The sequence below is a fragment of the Talpa occidentalis genome, unplaced genomic scaffold (genome assembly GCF_014898055.3).
Source record: "Talpa occidentalis isolate TD23 unplaced genomic scaffold, MPIMG_talOcc4v2.1 talOcc4.4, whole genome shotgun sequence".
Lineage (NCBI taxonomy): Eukaryota > Metazoa > Chordata > Mammalia > Eulipotyphla > Talpidae > Talpa > Talpa occidentalis.
The window spans coordinates 105,705,205-105,728,818 of record NW_023604295.1 but is presented as its reverse complement, the minus strand read 5'-3'; the positions used below and the strand labels follow the sequence as shown (position 1 = coordinate 105,728,818).

The window sequence follows — 23,614 nt, the reverse complement described above, 5'->3', positions numbered from 1 at the left end:
GATAATATAGTCATCGCAAAATGGATCACAGGGTATACATTTCTCAGGGACTAACCTTTTGTGAAAATCAAAGGTTATTTATAAGAGAGAATTTCAGTTTGTTTATTTATTTATTTATTTATTTATTTTAAGATTTATTTATTTATTTATTTATTTATTTATGTAAGCACTGGATACAGTCAGAAGTGCAGGACAGTGAGAGAATTCACCAGAGCCAGAGTGGGGAACAGAACAGGCAAACTGACGAAATATACTGCTGAGGGGAGCAGCAGGCGTGGCAGGAGAGGTCTGTAGCGCCATGTGGGACACTCTGCTGATGGCCAGGGATCGAAGTGGCACTGCAAAGGCTGCGGGCAGCTTCCCAGGCCAGCACTCAACCGCTGCACCACCAGGGGAGGCCCAAGAGAGAATTTCAGTTTAATAGAGATAAGGATATCTAATGTTAGGTTAAAATGAAACCAACTCCATCTATACTGTGTGATAACCTCTGTCTAAATTAATTTACTCAAAGGCTTATGAAAAAAGTGATCTCTTTCTTGCACATGGACAGCTGCTTGGCTGTTAATTGGTGCCCTGAGGAAGCATTTAAGAACACTTGGAGCAGACGTGGGCAACAGTAACACATCTAGCTTCTATTTGGCTGGTATACATGGTAGTTATAAGCACAACTAATTATCATTAAAAAAAACCAGCTACCATGTTTTAGGGCCTAATTTGTGCCAAGTATTGTTGTCTCATAATAACATGGCAGCTTCTTTATTTATACTCTATAAATGAGGGAAATGAGGAGAGTAGGTAACTTGCTCTAAGTCGCACAGATAGGAAGCAGATGTCAATGGCACTGGGCCCACTCTCTAGAGGCCTATAGACTCTGGTGGCAGAATGGAAATTATGTGAGATTATCGTGTGTTGGGTAAAAGTACATTATAATACTTGCATGATTAATTGTGATTTTTTTTAAATACAAATTGATTTGACTCCATTTCAGATCCAAACAATGCATATTCCAGTAGAGTCTCTTAAAAACATTTTTATTTGATTCTTTGTCTTGGGAAACTTTCTGAGTAAGCAGGGCAAAGCAGTTGAGAGGAGAAGGAGAATTCTGGCGTGCTGGAATATTCTCAATTAGAGTTTGATTTCCTTTAGGTCAGACCACCTTATTCACAACTGTTTCTCAATAGAACCTAAAGATGCCTAATACGTGTTCTATTCAATAAGCATTTATGGACTAAATGAACAACAAAGGTAGTTTCAAAATTGTTTCCCCTTGGAGATTTTTGTCACTTTAAGCTGGGAGAGAAGTAGCAGAACTGATTCCAGTAGGCTGTATTTACAAAGCAACATGGATCAGAATAGAAAATGGCTACTTAAAAGCACATGCAGGGACAGCCACACAAGTGCAATTCAAGAATTATTAATGGAATGTGCCCCAAATGATTTTGTTTAGAGCTTTGCAAAGCCTGGTGGAGTTGGTTCCAGTTGGCTTGGATGAGAGGTCATCCAGATTAAAAATAGACCTTCTTAATAAGGAACAATAGGCTACATTCACTTAGCAAGACAGAAAAAAAAAAGAAATGATAGGCCTTAGGGTGGGTATGAAGTTTAATCCTATTTAAGAGCTCAATTAACTCCTAGAAGATTGAGTGGGTCCTCTGACTTCATGGTCATTCCTCTGTCCAGCAGAGCTTAAAAACAGAGATTCATAAAGAAAGGAATAAAGAGATTCACATTTTGTACTCAAAATATTTTTGATGTTTTAAATGGGGCAGAGTAAAGTTTAGAAATAGAAGACCTAGGTTGCTTAGACAGCTGAGATCCCTTAAAACTTTTGAAATAAAACATTTTCTCTATTGAAGTGTCAAATCTGTTACCATTATTAATAAAATATCCAAACATAAATTCGTAATCTTGGCATGTAAATTCACTGATTTTAAAAAAAAATTCTTTTCTATCAATTTATCAAACAACACATATTTTTCCTAAACAAACCAGAACATTCTCAGGAAATTTAAATCAAAATTAATTCTGGAGTAAATTCCAGTCATTCTTACGTTTTCACATTGAAGCCAGGTTCCACTCAAATCAGTCCATTATGGCTTAAGAAATTGAGATGGGGCATCAGATGCCCAGGGCTTGGGTAGGTCATGTTTATCAGTTGGTGGATCCTACTTTTCACAAGTCATCTTATTGAATTTCTGTGATACTGTTTATAAACTCTCCATCTGTTCTTCAGTAGTACAGAAAAAGTCCAAAGAGATTGCTAAATAGTGCCAATTAATTTCACTCTTTGTTGTCTTTGAGAATTAAACTTTCTAAGATAATGCTAAAATGTGGTGCTTGCATTATACTTATGCTTGCTGTTTAATTATTTCTTTGTTTTAATAAAAATATTTTGAAAATATTTGAGAGGTTTGATAAAATAAGTGCTTCTCCCTGTCAAACAAATCATTCAAGTGACAGAGGGCAAAGATAATTTTTTGCCTTTCTATTCATTTAAACAATGGCACTTATACACCTTCTTTCCTTCCCCCCAAAACCAACAGTTCACACCCAAATTTTTTCTTGGGGTACAAAAGAATTTCCTGATATTCCAGAACAGGATGACAACTTTGATCTGCCATATACTTTGTTTACATTGCAGCTAATCTTGGGATTGTAGAGAATGCCATAACCTAAGATAAAGCAAGATTTTTGACTAAGTTTATTTTTCTTTGTGAAACAAACGTTCGGTTAACCACTTATTTTGTGTTCATTTATTTCTTGTTATAGCTGCATAGCTAACATGATCCATTTAAGATATTGGAGCTCAAGAAATGTAATTAGAATTCCTTTAATATATGCTATGAATCCATGTGTTACTGCTACATTGTTAAATGGAGCAATTATTCTCTTGAACAGACACATGATACTGTCTCAACATCTTCCTTCTATTCTGAAGCGTTACCTTTCAACATATTAAAAGTGAAGAGATCAAACACAGCCCAATCCCTAGAGAATACTTAGCTCACCAAAGAACAGACTATGAAAACACATGTGTGAAAACTATGTAGCAACAACAATAGGTCACTGAATGAGAAAGTATAAAAATCCCATCAAACTAATGTTTTGTGTGATGTCACTTGAAGTCATGACATCTTTTTTTAGATAAAACTTTTAATATGAACCTTAAAAATCACAAATGTCTAAAAGGCAAGTCAAGTGCTTCAGGTTGGTAGCATATTTTAAACCTAATTTTTTAAAAGCAAACATTATTATTACATAGGAAATATAAGACAATATTGAAGATCTAAATATTTTTGGAAACACATAATTCCACCAATCCAAGTTTAGTTTTTCATATCCCCATGTTTCTCATCAATCTTTATCCATTTTCCATAATACTATTAAATGATTAAATTATAGCACAGATAACAGAACAATATAAATTTCTTTGATATATTGATTAGTCATATTGCTTCACATTTGTATTTTGAAGTTACAGCATCAGCTTTAAACAAGTACAACTTTTTCGATGAATACTAAATAAGCTATTTAAGGTTAAAAAGTGAATCTTGATATTTATTAATAGCTGATTTCCAAAGACCATTCCTTAGTAGCTTGAAAAACATATAATTGCTTTGCTCGAGAAACAAACATGCTTGTAGCTACAAGTAAGCCTACAAGAAGCATGCATCTTTTTCTAAACGATGTAATGTGTTATCAAATCACATTTAAAAATATATTGAGAAAAAAATTTGATTTTTCAGGAATTAACAATAATATTATCCCAGAGAGTGATACATTTTAGATATCTAATGATATGAAAATGGATTTTTTTAATCTAAAATAGAAAGGAGGAAAAAATTGCCATATGTCAACTTACCAGCCTTTTCCTTCTCTGAAATACCTGGAACAGCCTGTAAAAAAAAATAAAAACCACAAAATTGCAAAATTATTAGAAAGAAACATCAAATAACATCATTAGGAATAAAATAAAGTGCTGTAAATGGAGTAAATATTAAATAGAACCTGATAGGAGAAAAATGAGAGGGGAGAGGAATCAGAAATTTTTCCAAAGAAGACTCACACATGGCCAAGAGCTACATGAAAAGGTGCTCAATATCACTAATTACTATAGAAACACAAGTCAAGTCACAATGCAATATAGTCTCACAGCTTCTAGAATAGCTGTTAATACAATATATATCAGTGTTGGAGAGGATGTGGAGTAATGGGTACCTAGTGCACTCTTAGTGGGAACGTAAATTGGTGCAGCCAAAATGGAAAACAGTATGTACGAAGGGTCCTCAAAAATTGAAAATTTACAGTCTGATACAGCAATCCAACTTCTGGGCACATACAAAGGAAATGAAGAGAGAGTCTTGAAGAGATAGATGCACTCCCCTAGTCACTGGGGCATTATTCACAATAGCCAAAATATAGGGACGGTCTAAGTGTTCGGCAATGGATGAACAGATCATGAAAATATGATCTCTGTATCTATATCTATATTTATATATCTATATATGTATCTATATATAGTTGAATATTATTCAGTCATGAGAAAGAAAGACACCCAGCCTTTTGCAACAACGTGGATGGACTTTGAGGGTATTATGCTGAGTGAAGTAAGCCAGAAAGGAAGGCAAATATTGGGCCTCCCTGGTGGCACAAGGGTTTAAGTCTCAGCACTATCAAGCTATCAGCAGCCACTGCAGCACTACTTCAATCCCCGGCTGGGGACCTGACCCACATGGTGCCGCAGACCTCTCCTGTCTAGTCTGCTGCTCCCCTCAGCAGTGTATTTCAGTAGATCCGCTTGTTCTGTTCCCCACTCTGTCTCTGGTGAATCCTCTCACCCCCTGCACCTCTGGCCTACACCCCAGTTCTTGTATGCATAAACAAATAAATCTTAAGAAAAACAGGAAGGCAGATATTTCACGGTGTTACTTAAATGAGAAATCTAAAAAATAGAAACTCAGGGCCTCCCCTGGTGGCACAACGGTTGAGTGCTGGGCTGCGAAGCTGCCCGCAGCCTCTGCAGAGCCTGTTCCATAGGCTGCCGGCGAGGGTCCCACATGGTGCGCAGACCTCTCCTGCCGCGCCTGCTGCTCCCCTCAGCAGTGTACTTCGGTCCTTCTGCCTGTTCTTCTCCCCACTCTTGCTCTGGTGAATTCTCTTGCCCTGCTGCACTTCTGACTATACCCAGTGCTTGTATAAATAAATAAATAAATCTTAAAAAAAAAAACAAAAAAACAAAAAAAGGAAACTCAGAAACGGAGTAGAAAAGTGATTGCCAGGGGATAGAGGGTTGGAAAAATAGGGAGAGGCTTGCAAAAAGGTACAAACTTTCAGCTATAAAGCGAATAATGTCTGAGGGTCTAATGTGAAACATGGTAATATAGTTGATAACACTGTTATGTAATCGAAATCTGCTAAAAAGAGTTTATATGTAACAGCTGTGCTTTTTAAATATCTTACACTTTTTTTTAAAAAAACTATTTAGTTTTTCATAGAAGAACTGCGGTGTAGGCCAGAGATGAGGAGGGGGAAGAGAATTCACTGACGACAGAGTGGGAAGCGAAACAGGCAGATTTACTGAAATGCACTGATGAGAGGAACAGCAGGGGAGACAGGAGAGGTCTGTTGCACCTTATATGGGTTATCTCCCCTGCCAGGGATCCAACTCAAGCCATAGTGGTGATAGCGCTGAGACTTAACCCCTAGGTCACCTGGGAGGCCCAATATCTTACAATTTTATTTGTTCATTATAACTCAATAAAGTTGAAAATAAAAAAGAAGGAAAATGAGAGCTGTGGAAATATCAGTAAAGTCACTGATGATTGTAAATCATCATGCGATCTAGTTCTAATAATTGTAAATCATCTAGTTCTAATAATTGTAAGTCATCATGCGATCATTTTCTTCTCTGCATATTCACTTTATCCTCAAAAAGATATTGTCAATATGTATCACATCTTCTTGATCCAGTCATCTGTTTTTGGGCATTTGGGTTGTTTCCATAGCTTAGCTATTGTAAACAGTGCTGCTATAAACATAGGGGAAAGGGTGCGGGTGCCCTTTTGAATTAATGTTTCTGTATCCTTTGGGTAAATACCTAGGAGTGAAATTGCTGGATCATATGAAATTTCCATCTTTAGCAGGAATTTAGAAAACCTAAAAAAGGGACCAGGAAAAAGACTAATTATAATAAAGTAAAAAGCAAAATCAACAAGCAACTACAAACCAGAGACACACCAATTTCAAAGAAATGAAGACGGAGAAAGCTTTGGAGTGGTCCTACAATAAAACAATTGACTTATATTACAAAATCATTACGCAGGATCCTTTTCACATTTATTTTATTTTTATTTTTATTTTTTTTTAAATAGAGGCATGTTTTATTTATTTATTTATTTATTTGTTTGTTTTGTTTATACATGCACTGGGTACAGTCAGAAGCACGGGAGGGTGAGAGAATTCACCAGAGCCAGAGCGGGGAGCAGAGCAGGCAAAAGGACAGAAGTACACTGCTGAGGGGAGCAGCGGGCGGCAGGAGGGGTCTGCGCGCCATGTGGGATCCTCCTCCGGTGGCCGTGGAGTAGCCAGGGATGGAACCGGCGCCGCAGAGGCTGCGGGCAGCTTCGCAACCCAGCGCTCAACCGCTGCGCCACCAGGGAGGCCCTCCTTTTCACATTTAGAAATTATCTAAGTAAGCTCTCTCCTGATAGATAGGGCATTTAAGACAAACTCAAATCAGTCCTTTTCCACATTTTATTTTATTTGATTACAAAGTGCATAACAGAGCATGTATAAGTAAACATTTAACAAAAATGTTAATGAATTGTACTAAGTGAAAATACTTTAGCCTTCATATAGTCAATGCCAATACTTCATGTAGACAATGTATGCTAATTTAGAACCTCACCATGTTCTGTGTGATTCTTTAAAGCTACCAAGTCTCACTTTCATTAAATAACTACAATGACCAGATTATAATGTGGAGACAAGAAGGTCAAATTTTAATGTACCCCAAATTTTATAACTTCTCCTTTAAAGTAAAATCACATAGTTGTAACAGCTGGATATCCCTCAATTGATTTATCTTTGAATTTAAGGAAAAACTGCCTCTTTAGAAATAGTTAATGAATAAATTTATCAAATACATTCATTTTCCCAGAAATGAAAACCTTTGAATTTTAAAAATTTTGATGTTTGTTTTTCAATTAAAGTTATTTGCTGATTTACTATGTGGCTCATATTATTATGTGGCTCATATTCTCCTACTTACAAAAATCTTGAGAAAGTTTCCTTCTCTGTGGAATTCACAGTTGAATCAAAGAAGATACATGGAAAGCCAAAGAATAGTTTCAAAAAATAGATGCTAAATCACAATAATTAGCACCATCATTACTGTGGCATTAAACACAATAGGAAGATAATTAGGACTATCCATGTAGAAATGAAAAGGTTCGTCTTGGGCATCGAACTCTTGTGAGGGAGGTGTTGGTCAGAAGATTCTTCTTACCTTGGACTCCTTAGAAGTATGGCTAGATTTGGGTCTATCAGTCTTGGTATTGGAGAAAAAAAAAACAACAAAAAACATTACATGCAAGCTCTATCTAGTCTGATTTTGAGTAAGTGTTCATCAAATATCTCTGGAATTAAAATACCAAGTGCATATTTGCATATATAGTTTAAGCAACATGTTTGTTACTTATGAGAAAACTTGCATAAAAAGCATATTTTTGAATTCATTAGGGGTTTTTGTTAATAGCTGCCATATGTTTCATTTGAACTGTATCCTCAGGAAGTGATTTAACATTTCTGGCAATAAAGCAATTAAATAGGATTTTCCTGCTGGCCATATGGGTTTGCTGTAACTTCATATTTTCTTTTTTCATTTCTCAATGGAACAAAGGAAAGTCTACTAATAACTTCCAAATGAGAGGGAAAAAAAAATCACAGTCTTTTGTTATTCCTTTCTATGATATTCAAATGATAGGCTAACAACTTTTTCAATGTCTATACACATCATTCAATAGCATTTTACATCTTTATTGAAGTTGATCTGTTAAGGTGTTTTGCAATTGAGCTTAAAAAGAGATCCATTACAAAGAAAGCTTTTTCATAAAATAGGAGGAATAATTTGTTTTCTCTTAATGAGGTCTTAAAGGCTGTGTGTGGGCACTTAGCCTGTGTGTGTGTGTCTGTTTGTATTTGGGGATGTAAAATATAATTAGGGAAATGCTGATTTTGACATGACTTGGGGAAGTATTGTAGACATATGTTGTTTCTTTTGTCTTACTGCTATGCTGGTTTTCTGTGCTTACAGAAGGACTTCTGCTGGACACCTTTTAGGAACTCATACCAACTACACAGAAGCTGTGAACATAAATAATAACAGAAGTAGTAGATGTAATATCTGAAGACTTTCCCATACAATGACAGTTGAACTATTATAATTGATCTAATTTTTCTTGATGATTTAAAAGGAATATGGTTTTTCTACTTTAATGTCATTTTTATTAATATGCCATATCCTTCACTTATTTTTTTTAAAGATTTATTTATTTACGCATACAAGAGCTGGGGTGCAGGCCAGAGATGCAGCGGGGGTGGGGGGTGGCTGTGTGTGTGAGAGGATTCACCACAGGCAGAATGGGCAGCAGAACAGGCAGACTGACTGAAGTACACTCCTGAGGAGAGCAGCAGGCGAGACAGGAGAGGTCTGCTGTGCCATGTGGGTAGATCCCTGGCCAGAGATCGAACTCGTGCTGCAGTGGCTGCAGATAGTTTCATAGTGCTGGTTCTTAACCCCTTGTACCACTAAAGGAGGCCCCCTGTCCCTCTTTATATAAATTATTTTTCTCTTAATGGCTGTTTGGAATTGGGGCCATGGGTTGCTACCATTAAGAAGGTGCTTTGAGAGCCAACCCTTTCAAACTATGGGCAGCTGAGATAGACTGAAAGATCTACTGATCGGTTCCTTTAAGATATTTTTATTTTGTCCTGGAGTAAACAATACAATGCTGCCATTTATTGTGTGCTTTCTCTCTTTATAGTTAGTATTTGTTTAGCATGTTTTTAAATATTAGAGATGCACATACAAGAGAATCTGGAATATTCTGCTTTGCTCTATAGGAATTTCCTCCATTTGCTTTTTGAAAAAATCTAAGAACCAGTGGCAGAGAAATTTATTTCTTTCATGAAAACATTCACTTTTGTTCCCACAAAAACACATTTTACAGAAATATTTCAAAATGGGTAATTATGTCTTTCGGAATGGCTGGGAAAACATCCCTTTGTGATGGAACGACCTCTATGTCAGATGAAGGCACAAGAGTCCATTGAGGGCACAATGGGAAACAGGAAGGGTTTGGGATTCACATTTTTTGGGAAGACATGAAAGATAGCATTAAAGAAAGAGGTGCATTAGAAAATGGGTTTGCTTCCATCTCTTTATTTAGAGATTCTTTTGAAATCACTCCAGTTTGTGATATTAGCCAGTGAATAATTTCTGTTTGCTTTCATTCGAACAAAGAAGTTCATTGAAGGGCTGTGTCTGATTGGCAATCTGATATCATCTATTTTGGTTTATGAAGTATTTCTCTAGCTTTGCCAATCATCATTCTTTCATTAAAAATATGGACTCTTCTTGGTGGAGAGGGACTTTGATACCAGTCCATTGTGTTTCCCAAACTACAGTATTTTGAATACCACTTTTGTTATAATTTTTAACTACATACATGTGTCAACTAAAAATTAATTATTTAGTAATTAAAATAATTTCCTTTTTTAATTTGATATTTTCTAAATAACAAAAATGAAATGTATCAATTTATTGGTTTGAGGTTTTGGTTACATTAATCATAAAACACATGAAAATAAATAACTATTAAAACTTGAAATGCTTATCTTTGTGCCAGGTGTATCTGTAGTAGTCTATGTAGCCACCCTGGGAAATACTGATCTAGCTCTTTCTCTGTCATTTTGCTTATGAGGATGTTGAGGTCCAGGGAGATTAAGTGCCTTGTCCAATGTTACAGAGCTTTATTTGGTCAAATGGTAATTAGACAAGAGTCTGGGTCAATACTATTATTCCCAACACCGAAGAAGTCAAAATGTCGCCAAGGGTTTATTCTTCTGGTGATCATGATTCCAATTAATCTTGGTTTCTCAACTATGCAATGGAAGATAATGGAAATTCTGTTACAGAGAAAGGGATGAAGACTGTTTTCAAGCTGCACACACATACAACCAAATTGAAATAAATATATATTTAACTCAGAAATATAATTCCAAATTTCCAAAAAGAATTTAATGTGTTTTATTTGGTAAAAATTGTCAGTTATATTGAACAATTTTTTCCTCCTAAGATCATTGATTCTAAGAAATGTCTATGGGTTTATAGATCAAAACCATAGCTTCATCTATATGCTCTGCTTTAGAACTTTGGACTCCTAGTTCAAAATAGGTATATAAATGTTTGAACAAAGGCACAGTTGATTCTTAGGGAATATTTTAGTGCTGCTGCTCATGGCTCATCTGTAGTGTATCTCTGAGCAAAGATGGGTTGATTCCTATTTGATAAATATATATGTTGGGCTTCTGACTTTTAAATTTTTTCTTCTTTTTAAAAACATTGGCATTTATTGTATTTAAAATTGGTTAAGCTGGTGATTCTTTAATGAAGGAAAAACTCATTCCATGCTTAATTCAGAAAGATAAAGTGTTACTGAATCTATGGAAGCTAAATACTAAATTTCTGCCTCTCTAGGTCCTGACAAAACTCTGGTTAAGGTCATTTTTATTGGAAAGTGTGGCTTAAAAGGAAAGTTAATTATTATTCTAAATTAAAAGTAATCTTTATTTAGGCAAGCTAGACAAATGTAAAAGTCCAAGACTAGACCACATTGCCTTAACTTTTTTTTTAAGCATTTATTGAAATTCTTAATTATAATGCTTCTCTATTCCAACAAAACCCTGTTAATGATATTCATAATAGAATTATGCACAATTCCATATTATAAATTCCTTTCAGAACTTAATAAATCATGTCTCCCTCCCCAACTTTGTTATTATGTAAGTTCAGTGCTAAATGCAATGTTCAATTCAAGTAGCTATAATAAATTAGATTTTGATATAATCTTCTATTATATGGTTTTATATAATTTGAAGTTTCATTAATCCTCCTTCATTTGTGTCTTTTACTGTAAGTTGCTCCATTTTTGTAACTATGTGACATATTTTAAACAGTATCTGATTTTTGTACTTAACTTCAGTAATTCTGGAAAAAAATATTGCTGAAAGACTTGAATATCTTCATAAGTTTCACTAGAAAAATCGCATAAGTCTTCCTTCTTGGATTTTTTTATATGTATCTTCTTCAATTTGTAAACTCTTCAAAAATGTTTTATTGCTTGGTATGGTGATTTACAGATGGTTACCATTTAGAAATACTGACTGATTATTCAAGGCATCTTTGGTTTTCGTAAGGTCTGAAAGTTTACAATTAAAGATCACTATAGGGGCGTCCCTGGTGGTGCAAGTGGTTAAGCACAGCACTATGAAGCAATTCTCAGCCTCTGCAGCATCACTTCAATCCCTGGCCAGCCAGGGAGCAACCCACATGGGGCACCAGACCTCTCCTGTCTTGCCCGCTGCTCCCCTCAGCAGTATCAGTCTGCCTGTTCTGTTCCCCAATTTGTCTCTGGCAAATCCTCTCACCCCACTTCACCTCTGACCTATACCCCAGTTCTTGTATGTGTAAATAAATAAATCTTTAAAAAGGTAAAATAAAATAAAGAGCACCATAGACATGAAGATTTACTTGCAGAAAAAAATGATACTCAAGATAGGGGACTTATTCAGAAACAATTCAGTCAGAATGGCTATTAGTCTTCATGCTAGAAAATGTTAACTAGCAATATACATACCCTTCATTATTAATTTTCAGTTCATTCATTCTGCCTACTATCTCTTATAATGATTTTCTTTAATTTTGTCCATGCCCTAAATTTTTAGCCCAAGTCACAGTTTTTTTTGTTAATGTGCAACCTTCTTTTCACTGGATTTGACTAAAAGGCAGTCATCCTTATTGAAGTTTATTACTTTTGGTTTCCTTAAAATGATGCCATGATGTTCTTCCCTCTTCCTGGAATTCTGGCTTTACTGATGTGCTCTCAGATCCTCATTTCCTAGTTAATCTGTTAACACACACATACCACTATAAGCACAATCTTTCAATAAATGCTGTAGTGGCACAAAATGAAATTGAAAATATGCTGGAAAAATAAGTAATTTAATAGTGAATTTGAACCTCAAGACTGAAACAAAAAATAAGAGGTCTATATTGGTAAGTATTAGATTCTTTGCTGCCACTAATTAATTGTGTGACTCTTGGCAAATTTCTAGAACTGTCTGAGCTCAGTTATCAAATCTGTAAAATAATATCTGCATCTCAAGGTTATTTATGAAGATTAAATAAAACATTACATGCCAAGGAATTAACATAGTACTTGTGCCAGAATTCCTTACCTGAAAAGTATTCCTATTGTTATTAAATTAAAAAGTATATATACAACAAGCAACTACAAACCAGAGACACATGGGGCGGGGGAGGAGGGAGTAGGATCAAAGGGGGTGGGGTGGGAATTGTACGGGGACTATGGCCAAGATGAAGATGCATACATTTTGCAAAAATGAAAAGTGATGTAAAAAATATCAAATGAAAAAAAGTAACTATATTTATTCAGAAACAATGCAAGGAAGCATAGGTTGGCTGTCTTTTCCTCTTCCCTCAGATTAACTTGCTTCCACATGCTTCTTCCTCCTTTTTTTTTTTTTTTGTTTTGAAGCATTTGCAATTATTTTCTGTGTTATCTTGAAAAAATGTGCTACATCAGAAGATTTTTCTTCATTTGCAGAAACTTTGGGTGCCTTCAGAATTGTAGGGGCTATCTGGGAATACTCACATTGAACTAGAACTCTTTATGGGTTTTACTAATTGAATCTCACTAAATGACTAAATTCTATAAATGATTCAGAAATTTTTGGAAATATACATGTACATATATATAATATTGGTCAATAAACTTGGGTACATATATAGAGGCAAAGTATTTGTTAATGTTTAAATATAGAATCACATTTATCATCTCATTTATCATGAGAACAACTCACATTATAAATTTATTTGTTTTGGGTATTTTCACTTAATCTCTTAGAAGGCTGAGAGATAAAGCATTTCACCCACACCCATCTTGATCTGGCTAATTACTACCAATTATAATCATGTATAGGCTTAGATTCACTTCAATAAATTAATGCCTACATGTTCATCTGTTTCAACAAAAATTTAATAGTATTCTCACTATTTCATATCTGCCAATTTAAAAAGCTTTGGTAGTACTAGGCTTCTGACTCCAAAGTGAGACACCTAAGCATTTGAGTGCACGTTACTAACAAGAGAATGTTCCCTTTGTAATGAGCCCCTGGCCTCTTTTTACCAGTTGCGGCCATTTCTATAGGAAATCAACATTATGTGAGTCAGGAGGATAATTCACCCAGTTCTCAGGAAAACTGGAATGTTTCTATCCCCCCACCTTTTTTATAACATACGAAACAAACACAATTTTAAAATTGGCTGTTACTTGCAGGCTTTCCTGATAATGACTCCCAACAAATACACGTGGCCCAGAAGAAAGTGGTGACCTGTTTTTAAGTATTTTTAATGGGAATTCAGCAAATGTGCCACATTCTCTGGTAAGTCTATTTTTAATCCCTCTATACTTTGCTTTAGTTTTGGGGTCAAAATTCCACTGACAAATAATACTTTTCCACATATTATCTACTTTGTGTACCTGGAGTACTAGAAAATTAAAGATTTGTTGAAGCAAGCCTGAGAAATATTTCTAATTAAATGTATTATTTGCAATGGCACGTTGAACATGCACTTTTTTCCCCTCTAAGAGCTATAGTAAATTTTAAATTTTTTTATACTGTTAAAAAGTCAGAATACAAAATAAAACAAAACTGTTTTTACTAAATGCTTTCATTTGTAATCCATATATTTAAGATATCATTTACTAGATTTTTTTTTTTTAAGATTTATTTATACAAGCACTGGGTACAGTCAGAAGTGTGGGAGGGTGAGAGAATTCACCAGAGCCAGGGCGGGGAACAGAACAGGCAGACTGAGGAAACACACTGCTGAGGGGAGCAGTGGGTGCGGCAGGAGAGGTCTGCGCGCCATGTGGGACCCTCGCCATCAGCTGGGGATCAAACAGGTGCTGCAGAGGCAGCGGGCAGCCTCGCATCCCAGCGCTCAACTGCTGCGCTACCAGGCTACCAGAGGAGGGCCCTCATCTACTAGATTTTTAACTGGAAACTACCGCTACTGCTGTTGAATACCCTTGATCATGCTGTCTTTGAAAGACAACCTGTTAAAATGAAAATCTACAGTCTTAATTGTTGTAATGGTATGTCTTGAAGTTCTCTTTTATTCCTACTAAAAGTACAAGCACCTTGAGGACAAGAATGATTGTCTTTATATCTATTCATATTCCCTATAAAACTTTCTTCCTTTGTTCAACTATTCTGTTGAATTTAATTACCCAGGGTTACACAAAGATGTGACATTTTAACATGTAATTAAATCCCAAAGAATTTAAATTAGGTGTCTAGAGATCTAGTCCTGTAGCTCTGACAGCAAAACTGAGACAATCAAAAGGGGAGGGTGGTGAGGTGGGAGTGGGGGAAATAGGGGGTTGCATGGACCATGGTGAAGGATTACTGGGGCTTTGGTGATGGGCAGGCTGTGAAAACATACATTTATAGCAGTTTGAACTTACAACCCCTAAAACAAATACAAAGATAAACAAATTTTACCTCTATAAACATAATTGGAAAAAAAGAGAATGTCAGATGCTTTAGATTGAAGTTTCTAAATCTGTGTTGAAACATCTGCATTTCTTTTGGAATTTTTAGTAAATGACTGTGGAGGAGGACTATGGGTGTTCTGTGGTAATATATACCTTAAGGGGGTGATCTTTTACCTCTAAATTATATACAATGTTGTAAACCAAAGTTACACTAATTAAAAAAAAAGGGAGAAATTTTAGCTATACTGAAACTGAAACCTCATGAGTTCTAAGATGTGACATTTCTATACTGCACAGATATGGTATTAACTGTTCAATTTACTGTGATGGTTTTAATATGGTGCATAAATCCTTTCACATTCTTCCTGTAAAAGGTGGAGTCTCGTTCCCCTCCCTAGTAGTGTGGTAGAAGTGAGGTGGTGTGACCTCTGACACTGTGTGATAAAAGTCACGGCAATGTCCTCCTTGCTCTCTGTTTTGGATGGCTTGCACTGGGATAAGTCTTCAGAAATCTTGACAGCAAACTCATGTCTCAGTTAACATATCCTCAACTTAGGTGCTCCTAAATTTCTGACCCATTTTTTATGCAGAAACAAAAAATGAATAGTTTTACCTATATATTTAAATGAGAAATCTGTGAATATCTTTTGTATACATATGTAAGAGTATACCTAAAATTCATCATATATCTTTGACACTAGCATTCTTAAAGCTCCTTTAAAAGACCAATTCATAGTCAAAGACAGTAATTCACCTCTAATATAAAAAATCACTAATTTCCCCTGCTACAATTAAATAACATTTTATTTTGTGGAAGACCTAGTGGAAATAGACAGAAAGCTGTTTTTTTATCATTATTCTTTTTTCATCAGTATTTGCAGTTATGTATTTTGCTTGGGGTGCTGGCCTTAATTTATTACTTTGTATTTTTTGAGTGTCTCTGTACTTTCTCAGTTAAAAATAACCTACAAATAGCATAATAAAAGTTAATTTTCACCTGTAAGGAACACAGACTTTTTAACAAAGAATGATGTGTGCATACATAGTCAGCCATGTGGTTTTTACACTATAGTCGTATATACACAAAAATAAGGTGATGCAGCAAAATCAACTTTTTTTGTTATTTAGCATTTATATCTATAACATCTTACTTAATCTTCACAATAGTTATATGAAGTATAAAACAAGTCTTGCTCTAGTTAATGGTATTATTTCTTTTAAGAACAGGTGTCCTTTTGTGTTATAAATGTGCTTTAGATTTAGATTTAGATTTAGAAGTTTGTCATCTCTGGTCTTTGCTGGCATTACTTGGAGCCCTGAAACCCTGAGTAGGATGTAGAATAAGCTTTTGACTTTCAGACCACCACAGCTAGTCTCTCAAGGCATCTGTTGAATTGCTTCACATATGGCAAGAGGGATAATATGCTATATAGAATTTTTTTTTTGAGTTTTCTGTAGTCACATTAAATTGCAAGTCTACTGCAACACTTTTCAAACATTTAAGCATGTTCTGGGACAATAGTATACAGAGAGAAAATCTCAGAAGACCATAAATGTTGTTCAACTATATAAAAGGTTGATGAGTGGGTAGTTTCTGAGATCTGCTCATAAGGTAGAAAAATAAGTGAAGCAGCCTGTAAGAAAAAAATTCTCAGTAAATAATCGGTCTTGCAGGTGAAGACAAACAGATGCTCGAACTCTTTTTAAAATGTTACAGAGGTTTAACAATTAATAGAAAAAGAACTCCTTGCACTAGCTTGGAAGATCAGGACTGAATACCCTCTGGGAAAGGTAGACACTAAGGGAAATGCTTGTCTTCTTGTATCACATTTTAAAACAAGCTGTGGTTTATATTTATTCCAAATAAAAGTAAGAAAATGGTTCTAACAACCACTCATCTTATGTACTAAAGATTTTTTAATGCAAACCAGAGAAGATTGTTAAAAATTATGAAGAACCACTAGCCTCAGTAAACTTGAGAATAAAAGGAAAGAAAAAGACATCCATCCACATGCAAATTTCACTAATGAGTCACTAGAGAGAGGTGATGTTCTGCAGCAGAGAGTCCAGCCTTTTACTTCAGGAAGGCTTGTACATAAAAGTTAGTTCTATGAAGATCAGCTGACCTCTAATTAAGAGTTTGAGATGTGTATCAGAACATCCAAAGATTCACCAAAACAGCACACACCATCATGTATTTCTCTTGCCACTTGTAATTCAAAAGCCACCCACTACTTTCCCCACCCCATAGCTAGCATACTAAGCTGAAGAGTATTGTTTCCCCACTAAGTCTACCAACAGAGCTAGACAAATCAGGTATGTTTTAGTAATAAAATAATTGAAACTGGAACTTCCAGGCATTCCCATCTCAGATTAGCTAGATCAGAAATTCTTTTTTTTTTTTTTTTTTTTAAGAATACTGGAGCTCTTTTTTTTTTTTTTTTTTTTTATAGAGGCATGCTTTATTTATTTGTTTGCTGGTTTGTTTGTTTGTTTTGTTTATACATGCACTGGGTACAGTCAGAAGCGCAGGAGGGTGAGAGAATTCACCAGAGCCAGAGCGGGGAGCAGAGCAGGCAGAAGGACCGAAGTACACTGCTGAGGGGAGCAGCGGGCGGCAGGAGAGGTTTGCACGCCATGTGGGACCCTCCGCCGGTGGCCGGGGAGCAGCCGGGGATCGAACCGGCGCCGCAGAGGCCGCGGGCAGCTTCGCAACCCAGCGCTCAACCGCTGCGCCACCGGGGAGGCCCTAGATCAGAAATTCTTAAACTTGATGTGCATGAGACTCATCTGCTGGGCCTTGCTCTCTGATTTTCTGCTTCAGTAGGTCAGTAGGTCTATGGAAGGGCTCAACAATTTATATTTTCTTTAAGTTTCTAGGTAATGCCATAGCTACTACTCTGGGTACTACATACTGAAGATTGCTGAGCTAAGACAATATACAAGTTTGGTTCTAGTTCTGAAATAGAATCTGTGGCTAGATTTAGTGAGGCATGAACTAATTATTACAGAAGCAGGCAATGACTACATAACACAAGATCTTGTACTTTATGTTAAGTATTGAGCATCTATACACAGGTTTATGTAGATGAGTGACTGATCTTGCTCGAGTTTTCAAAGATAACCATGGCTGCTCCAAGGAGAATGTATTAGGCAGAAGAGAGCAGAGGTGACATTAACAAGTAAGAGACAATGAAAATTTAGGAAATAGAAATAGCCACTGCTTAGGCTATAGGGTAACTGATAAAGATTGGGAGAAAAGGTCAGACCTAACTTATACTTTGGAGGGAGGATCATCAGTGCACACTTGGTAATGGAGTGACTGTGGGAGTGTAAACTCCCAGCTTCCTGTCATAAGAAGAAGAATAGATGGAAGTACTGGAAGTAGAGGGGCCTGTAGGGGAGTGGACACAGTGGTAGAAAAGGCTGACTTCAATACAGGAAAACTCATCTAGAGACAACTGTCAGACTATGAAACCATTTTATACAAGAGCATGGAGCTCAGATGAGAAGTCTAACTGAAATGCACATTTGGTGGACACAGAAGTAGGGAGGTGAGCTCTCAGAGTCCACTTAGGAGAGCTGGACCTGGGTTCTGATGCTAGTTTGTAAGGGCCACGTCAAGAAGGGGCCAGCAGAGTAAAATGAGCTGGACCAGTCAGAGAGGAAAGAGAAAAACCAGAGAGGCTGATGTCATAGAAACTAAAAGAAGAAATAATTCTGACATGAGAAAGGCAGTCTGGAGAAGGGAGAGACATAGGAATCAAGTAATATGAGAATGGAAATGTAATCATTTGGTCTTGCAATGTGGAAGTTGCTAAAAAATTTAGCAAGTGTAGGGGCCTCCCCTGGTGGCACAGTGGTTGAGCACTGGGCTGAGAAGCTGCCCACAGCCTCTGCAGTGTCGGTTTGATCCCCAGCCCTAGGCGAGGGTCCCACATGGCGCGCGGACCACTCCTGCCACGCCCGTTGCTCCCCTCAGCAGTGTTCCGTCCGTCTGCTGTTCTGTTCCCAGTTCTGGCTCTGGTGAATTCTCTCACCTTCCCGCACTTCTGACTGTACCCAGTGCTCGTATAAATAAATAAATATTAAAAAAAATAATTAGCAAGGGTAGATGTGGAAATTTGGTGGTGACAGGGGGCCAGATTGCATGAATCAAACAAAGAGTGAGTGGGAGGTAAGAACATATTTACTTATTGAATAATTGATCCAGACATTGGTGCATTCAATTCAGTTTGAACAAATGAGACAAGTCAGCCCAGGAGAGAAAGTAAAGAACAGATCCCTTTGGAGTAGCTCATCAAAGACTAGCTGGGATAACAAATAAGCAAACACCTTCTCTCCCCCTCCCCCAGACTGATTCCTCAAACAAGTTTTCATATTTGGAGTTGTGATTGACAGCTGGTCTCATAGAGCTTCCCAATTTTTCATGTCAAGATATACAGAACAATTATAATGTCGGTACAGCTCACTTTGATGAGTGCAGTGGCGCTCAAGGCTAAGGTTGAGTCCTAAAAAAACTATCTCTGTCCTTAGCACCAATCTGTGGAAGAAATGGAATCCTGGTCCTTCCTCCCTAGGAGTTAACTTGCCATGTCCTCAACCTAGGTGTGGTCAGTTCTGTTCACATCTGTGTTCTTACCATTCACAAGACTCAGACATAATGATTTTTCTGCTCAAGTCTGGGATGGTCTTGCTGTTGGGTGATTTTGACCCCTATAACCAGGAAAGATGATGTAGCTAGCATTTGTTTGAGATATATTATTGTTTGGAATATTTTTACATATTCTTTCTCTACTTCTGATGTCTTGTTCTCCAACAAAGCTTCAAGATCTTCAGGACAGAAACTGAATATATTTTCTTTCTTTTTGTCTTCCTAAGCCACTGTAGTATCTTTAATGTAGGAAGTAACACTTATTGTTTGGTAAATACACAGCTACATGAAATCCACACTAATGCTTAGACTGTAGTAGAGAGAAAGGTGTACATTGCTCTATTATTCAATGTTTAAAATCATGGGCCTCCTGTGGTGGTGCAGGGAGTTGAGTGCAGTGCTGTGAAGCTGTCCACAGCCTCTGCAGTGCGGGTTCAATCCCGGCATGCTGGAGAGATACCCACATGGCATGGCAGACCTCTCCTGTCTCACCTGCTGCTCCCCTCAGCAGTGTATTTCAGTCAGTCTTCCTGTTCTGTTCCCTGCTCTGTCTCTGGTGAATCCTCTCACCATCTTGCACATCTGGCCTGCACTCCAGTTCTTGTATGCATGAATAAATAAATCTTTAAAAAAAATCAGAATGATTTTTATCTTGGGCCAGTAGACTCATCTGACACCAAAAGAAACATGGTAAAATCTGGCTGAGGTGGAGCATTAGCAGACTATGTGGACTCAATTTTTAAAATTATTATTTACCTCAATACATGTGACTTTTGACTGAGTATAATGGTCTACTTACTAAAGTGGGTGTTGGGTCTAGGCCTCTTTCTTGGAACCACCCATCCTAAGAAGAAGGGTTGCATATTCTGTGAGTGCTAAACAAATATTAACTATAGATAATAGTTTTGAGACCAACATATTGAAACCATCAAGCTTTTTTCATGTTCTCTTGGATAACCAGGGCACTCCCAGAGTGGGGGCTGTGGAGCTTCTGTTTGTCGTGCCAGGTTCCAGATCACAAGTGTGCTACAACATTTGGGGATAGGGTGTGGGATGGCTGTCTCATCTTGGCTAGGGCAACATGCATCCTGCACACTACATGCCCTTTCCTTTTGTTTTATTTGCTCATTTAACTTTCTTCCATACCCTCTGTGGCATGCGGCTGAAAGCAACAATTCAAAATGACTTTCTCACAAGCAGAGCATCCTGCGTGTGAGCCCAGGTCAGCATCACAGGTAAGGCTTCCCTCTGAAAAATGTTTCCACCATGGAAATTAGATTAAAGTAAACTTAAAAGAGAGACATGAAAAGGAAGGATACAGCAAAGAAATTGTCCAAAAAGTCTTAAAATAAGCCTCAAGGACACACAAGTAGTAGGAGAAATGCTCCCTCACTCATTTATGCTCCTGAGCCTGGCCCTCTTCCCACAGAGGTCAGCTGGTTTCCCAGCTTCTGCTATACAGTTTCTCAGTAAACAGGATCTCACATTGGTCATGCTGGAAAATTCTATAAATTGATGTTTGTAAATCAGCCCATACTTCAATTTTTTAAGTTTATTATTTTGGAAGCACCAGGTTGCCCACCAAGACTTTTCTATTGCAGTTTCCATCATTGTTCCCCGCCAGCCCCTGGTATCACAGCTGTGGGGGCATGCCCACTAAGGGCAATGTCTCTGGCACCCCTTGCCATAGGTCCTGGTAAGGATGAACAAGCTTTTGTCCCCCCTTAGCTGAATGTATTTATGAACAAAAGAAGATAACTCAAGTGGCACTTAGTTTCCTGAGTGGACATTAATTCTAGTTACAATTTTTTTTTAAAGATTTATTTATTTATTTATACAAGCACTGGGTACAGTCAGAAGTGCGGGAGGGTGAGAGAATTCACCAGAGCCAGAGCAGGGAGCAGAGCAGGCAGACTGACAAAGTACACTGCAGAGGGGAGCAGAAGGCGTGGCAGGAGAGGTCTGTGCTCCATGTGGGACCCTGGCCGGTGGCCAGGGATCGAACCGGCGCTGCAGAGGCTGTGGGCAGCTTCGCAACCCAGCGCTCAACCGCTGCACCACCAGGGAGGCCCTCTAGTTATAATTTTTAAAACTGATTTTTATTGCAGTACAAAAATAAGTCTGTCTCTTAGCAATCAAACTGAGACCTTCTGAGTGATGGTTTCCTTGTTAAAAAAGACATTTTTCTTTGCTTTTAAATGAAAAACAATAATTGATGAAAGAAAAGGTGGCCTCTTCTTGGGTGGCAATTCCAATTTGTGGGATTCTTAGTTGCCCAGGGATCTGAAGTTATGACACTATTGCCTAGGTGTACAAAGAATACATTCTAAGCCTAATAGTATTTTAATAAGCCTCACTCAGTGAAAGACAATCCAAAAAAGGTCAAAACTAAAGAACATACAAATTGAACAAAAGAAGAGTATCCCAGAAATAATGATTTTCTACTGAATTTTTGGGGAGGGAATGTTGTTAAAAGGAGATGTACTGCTTTGTTAAAACAGCTATTGTTTTTGGAGAATCAAGAACAGGAAAGAAACCAATATACCTGATATTGTCACATAGTTGAATACTCTACACTTTAGCATGCACACACACACACACACACAATCAAATTTAAAGTGTCTATGTACTAATTTAAAAACAATGCAGAGAGAGACACCCAGAAGACAAACTAACCAACACACACCAAACAAACAAAAAAAAGAAAAGAGAGAGAGAGACCACATGCTTCTATAAACTCTTAAATTCAGATATTCTACTTTCCACTTAAAAATAATTTTTCTTTAATTTCTAAGATTTCAGAAGCACAAATATTTTTACATCCCAAAAAGAGTAAAATATTGATCTTGGCATCAAGTGGGGCCATGCTCCCTGTTTTAAGTGGCTTTACTATTAAGCTTTCTGTGCTTTAGTCTTTTTCTTAGTTTTTTTTCTTGACATCACAGATTGAGAATGTGACCACAAAGTGTGTAACTTCTGAAGATGAAGGCTCAAATCCTATTAGGTTGACTTCAGTCTCCATAAAATAACAAAAAAAATTGTTTTAAACCAATGAATTAGTTTCAGCATTTTTAATGACCTCTAAAACACATGTAGTAAAACCTTGATTGACCAGACTATTTTAGAAATGGAATGTAAATTGCATTTTTTCCTCAATGTACCTTTCAGTTGAAAGAGAAAAAGAGAATTTCAACCATTGGTGAAAGTCATAAAGTGGATTAAGATATTCTTCTATCTTAGCAAATTATGCCTTAGCATAGTGAACACAATGCGATCTTTCTTTAATAAATATTATTCTTGCACTATAGGGTCCAGTGTCTAATCGTTCAGGCTGCACACACTACACTGTAGTTTCAAAAAGTACACCTAAGGGTTAGAGTGTGAGGAGGATATATATAGGATTGCCTGGAAACAGTGCGGAACAGTAAATCACCTACAGGTGATTTTCTTGGGTTTGTCTTTTCTCTGAGAAGTAAATTATGGGTTACTTGACTAACCCATCAGTTTAATCAGTTCAGGTTATCTGATACTCTCTAAAATATATTACATAGAAGAAAATATTTTACTGTGATAATTTTGGAATTATACTGTCTCTACTGAAATGAATGCATAAGAATGAGTCTGTGATTCTGGAATCTCCTGTTCTGGTTTTTTAAAAATGAGATCTCTATTCATCATCCTGAAGACAGAGAGATAACCTCTATAGTATTTATAAAGCACTATGATTCTAAAAGTTATTTAAGTAAAGTAACTGATTTTTTTTAATACAGAATTTGTTCATATGGTACTTATCACTACTCTATGTAATTCAAATTGTTTATCAATCTTATTAAGTACATAAATGAATTCTTGCAAAACATCTCTTTCTGAGTAATATTATATGTTTTTGTTTGAGATACAGAACAAAGCTTTTCTAATATTTGCACTGCTCAGAGGGGAACTTGACCATGTAGTGGGAAACAGCTTTCCAATTTGTTTCAAGAGTGTCTTTCATAACTCTGCATCCCCCATTTAAATTATGAATTTATTTTGAAGACATACAAATATACAGTAGCCCAAACAAATTGTGAGTTCCTAGATGGTTCAGAAAGACTCA

The 23,614-nt window shown here is 36.7% G+C and overlaps 1 protein-coding gene across 3 annotated transcripts in view; it reads right to left on the bottom strand.

Annotated features, from left to right (window-relative positions):
• DLC1 (DLC1 Rho GTPase activating protein) overlaps positions 1–23,614 on the bottom strand; it is a 365,361-nt gene that overhangs the window by 188,507 nt on the left and 153,240 nt on the right. For all 3 annotated transcript variants that reach the window (XM_054700826.1, XM_054700827.1, XM_054700825.1), the window contains exon 5: positions 3,863–3,896. In XM_054700826.1, the coding sequence (XP_054556801.1) occupies positions 3,863–3,896 (34 nt within the window). The remainder of the gene's footprint in view (positions 1–3,862; positions 3,897–23,614) is intronic.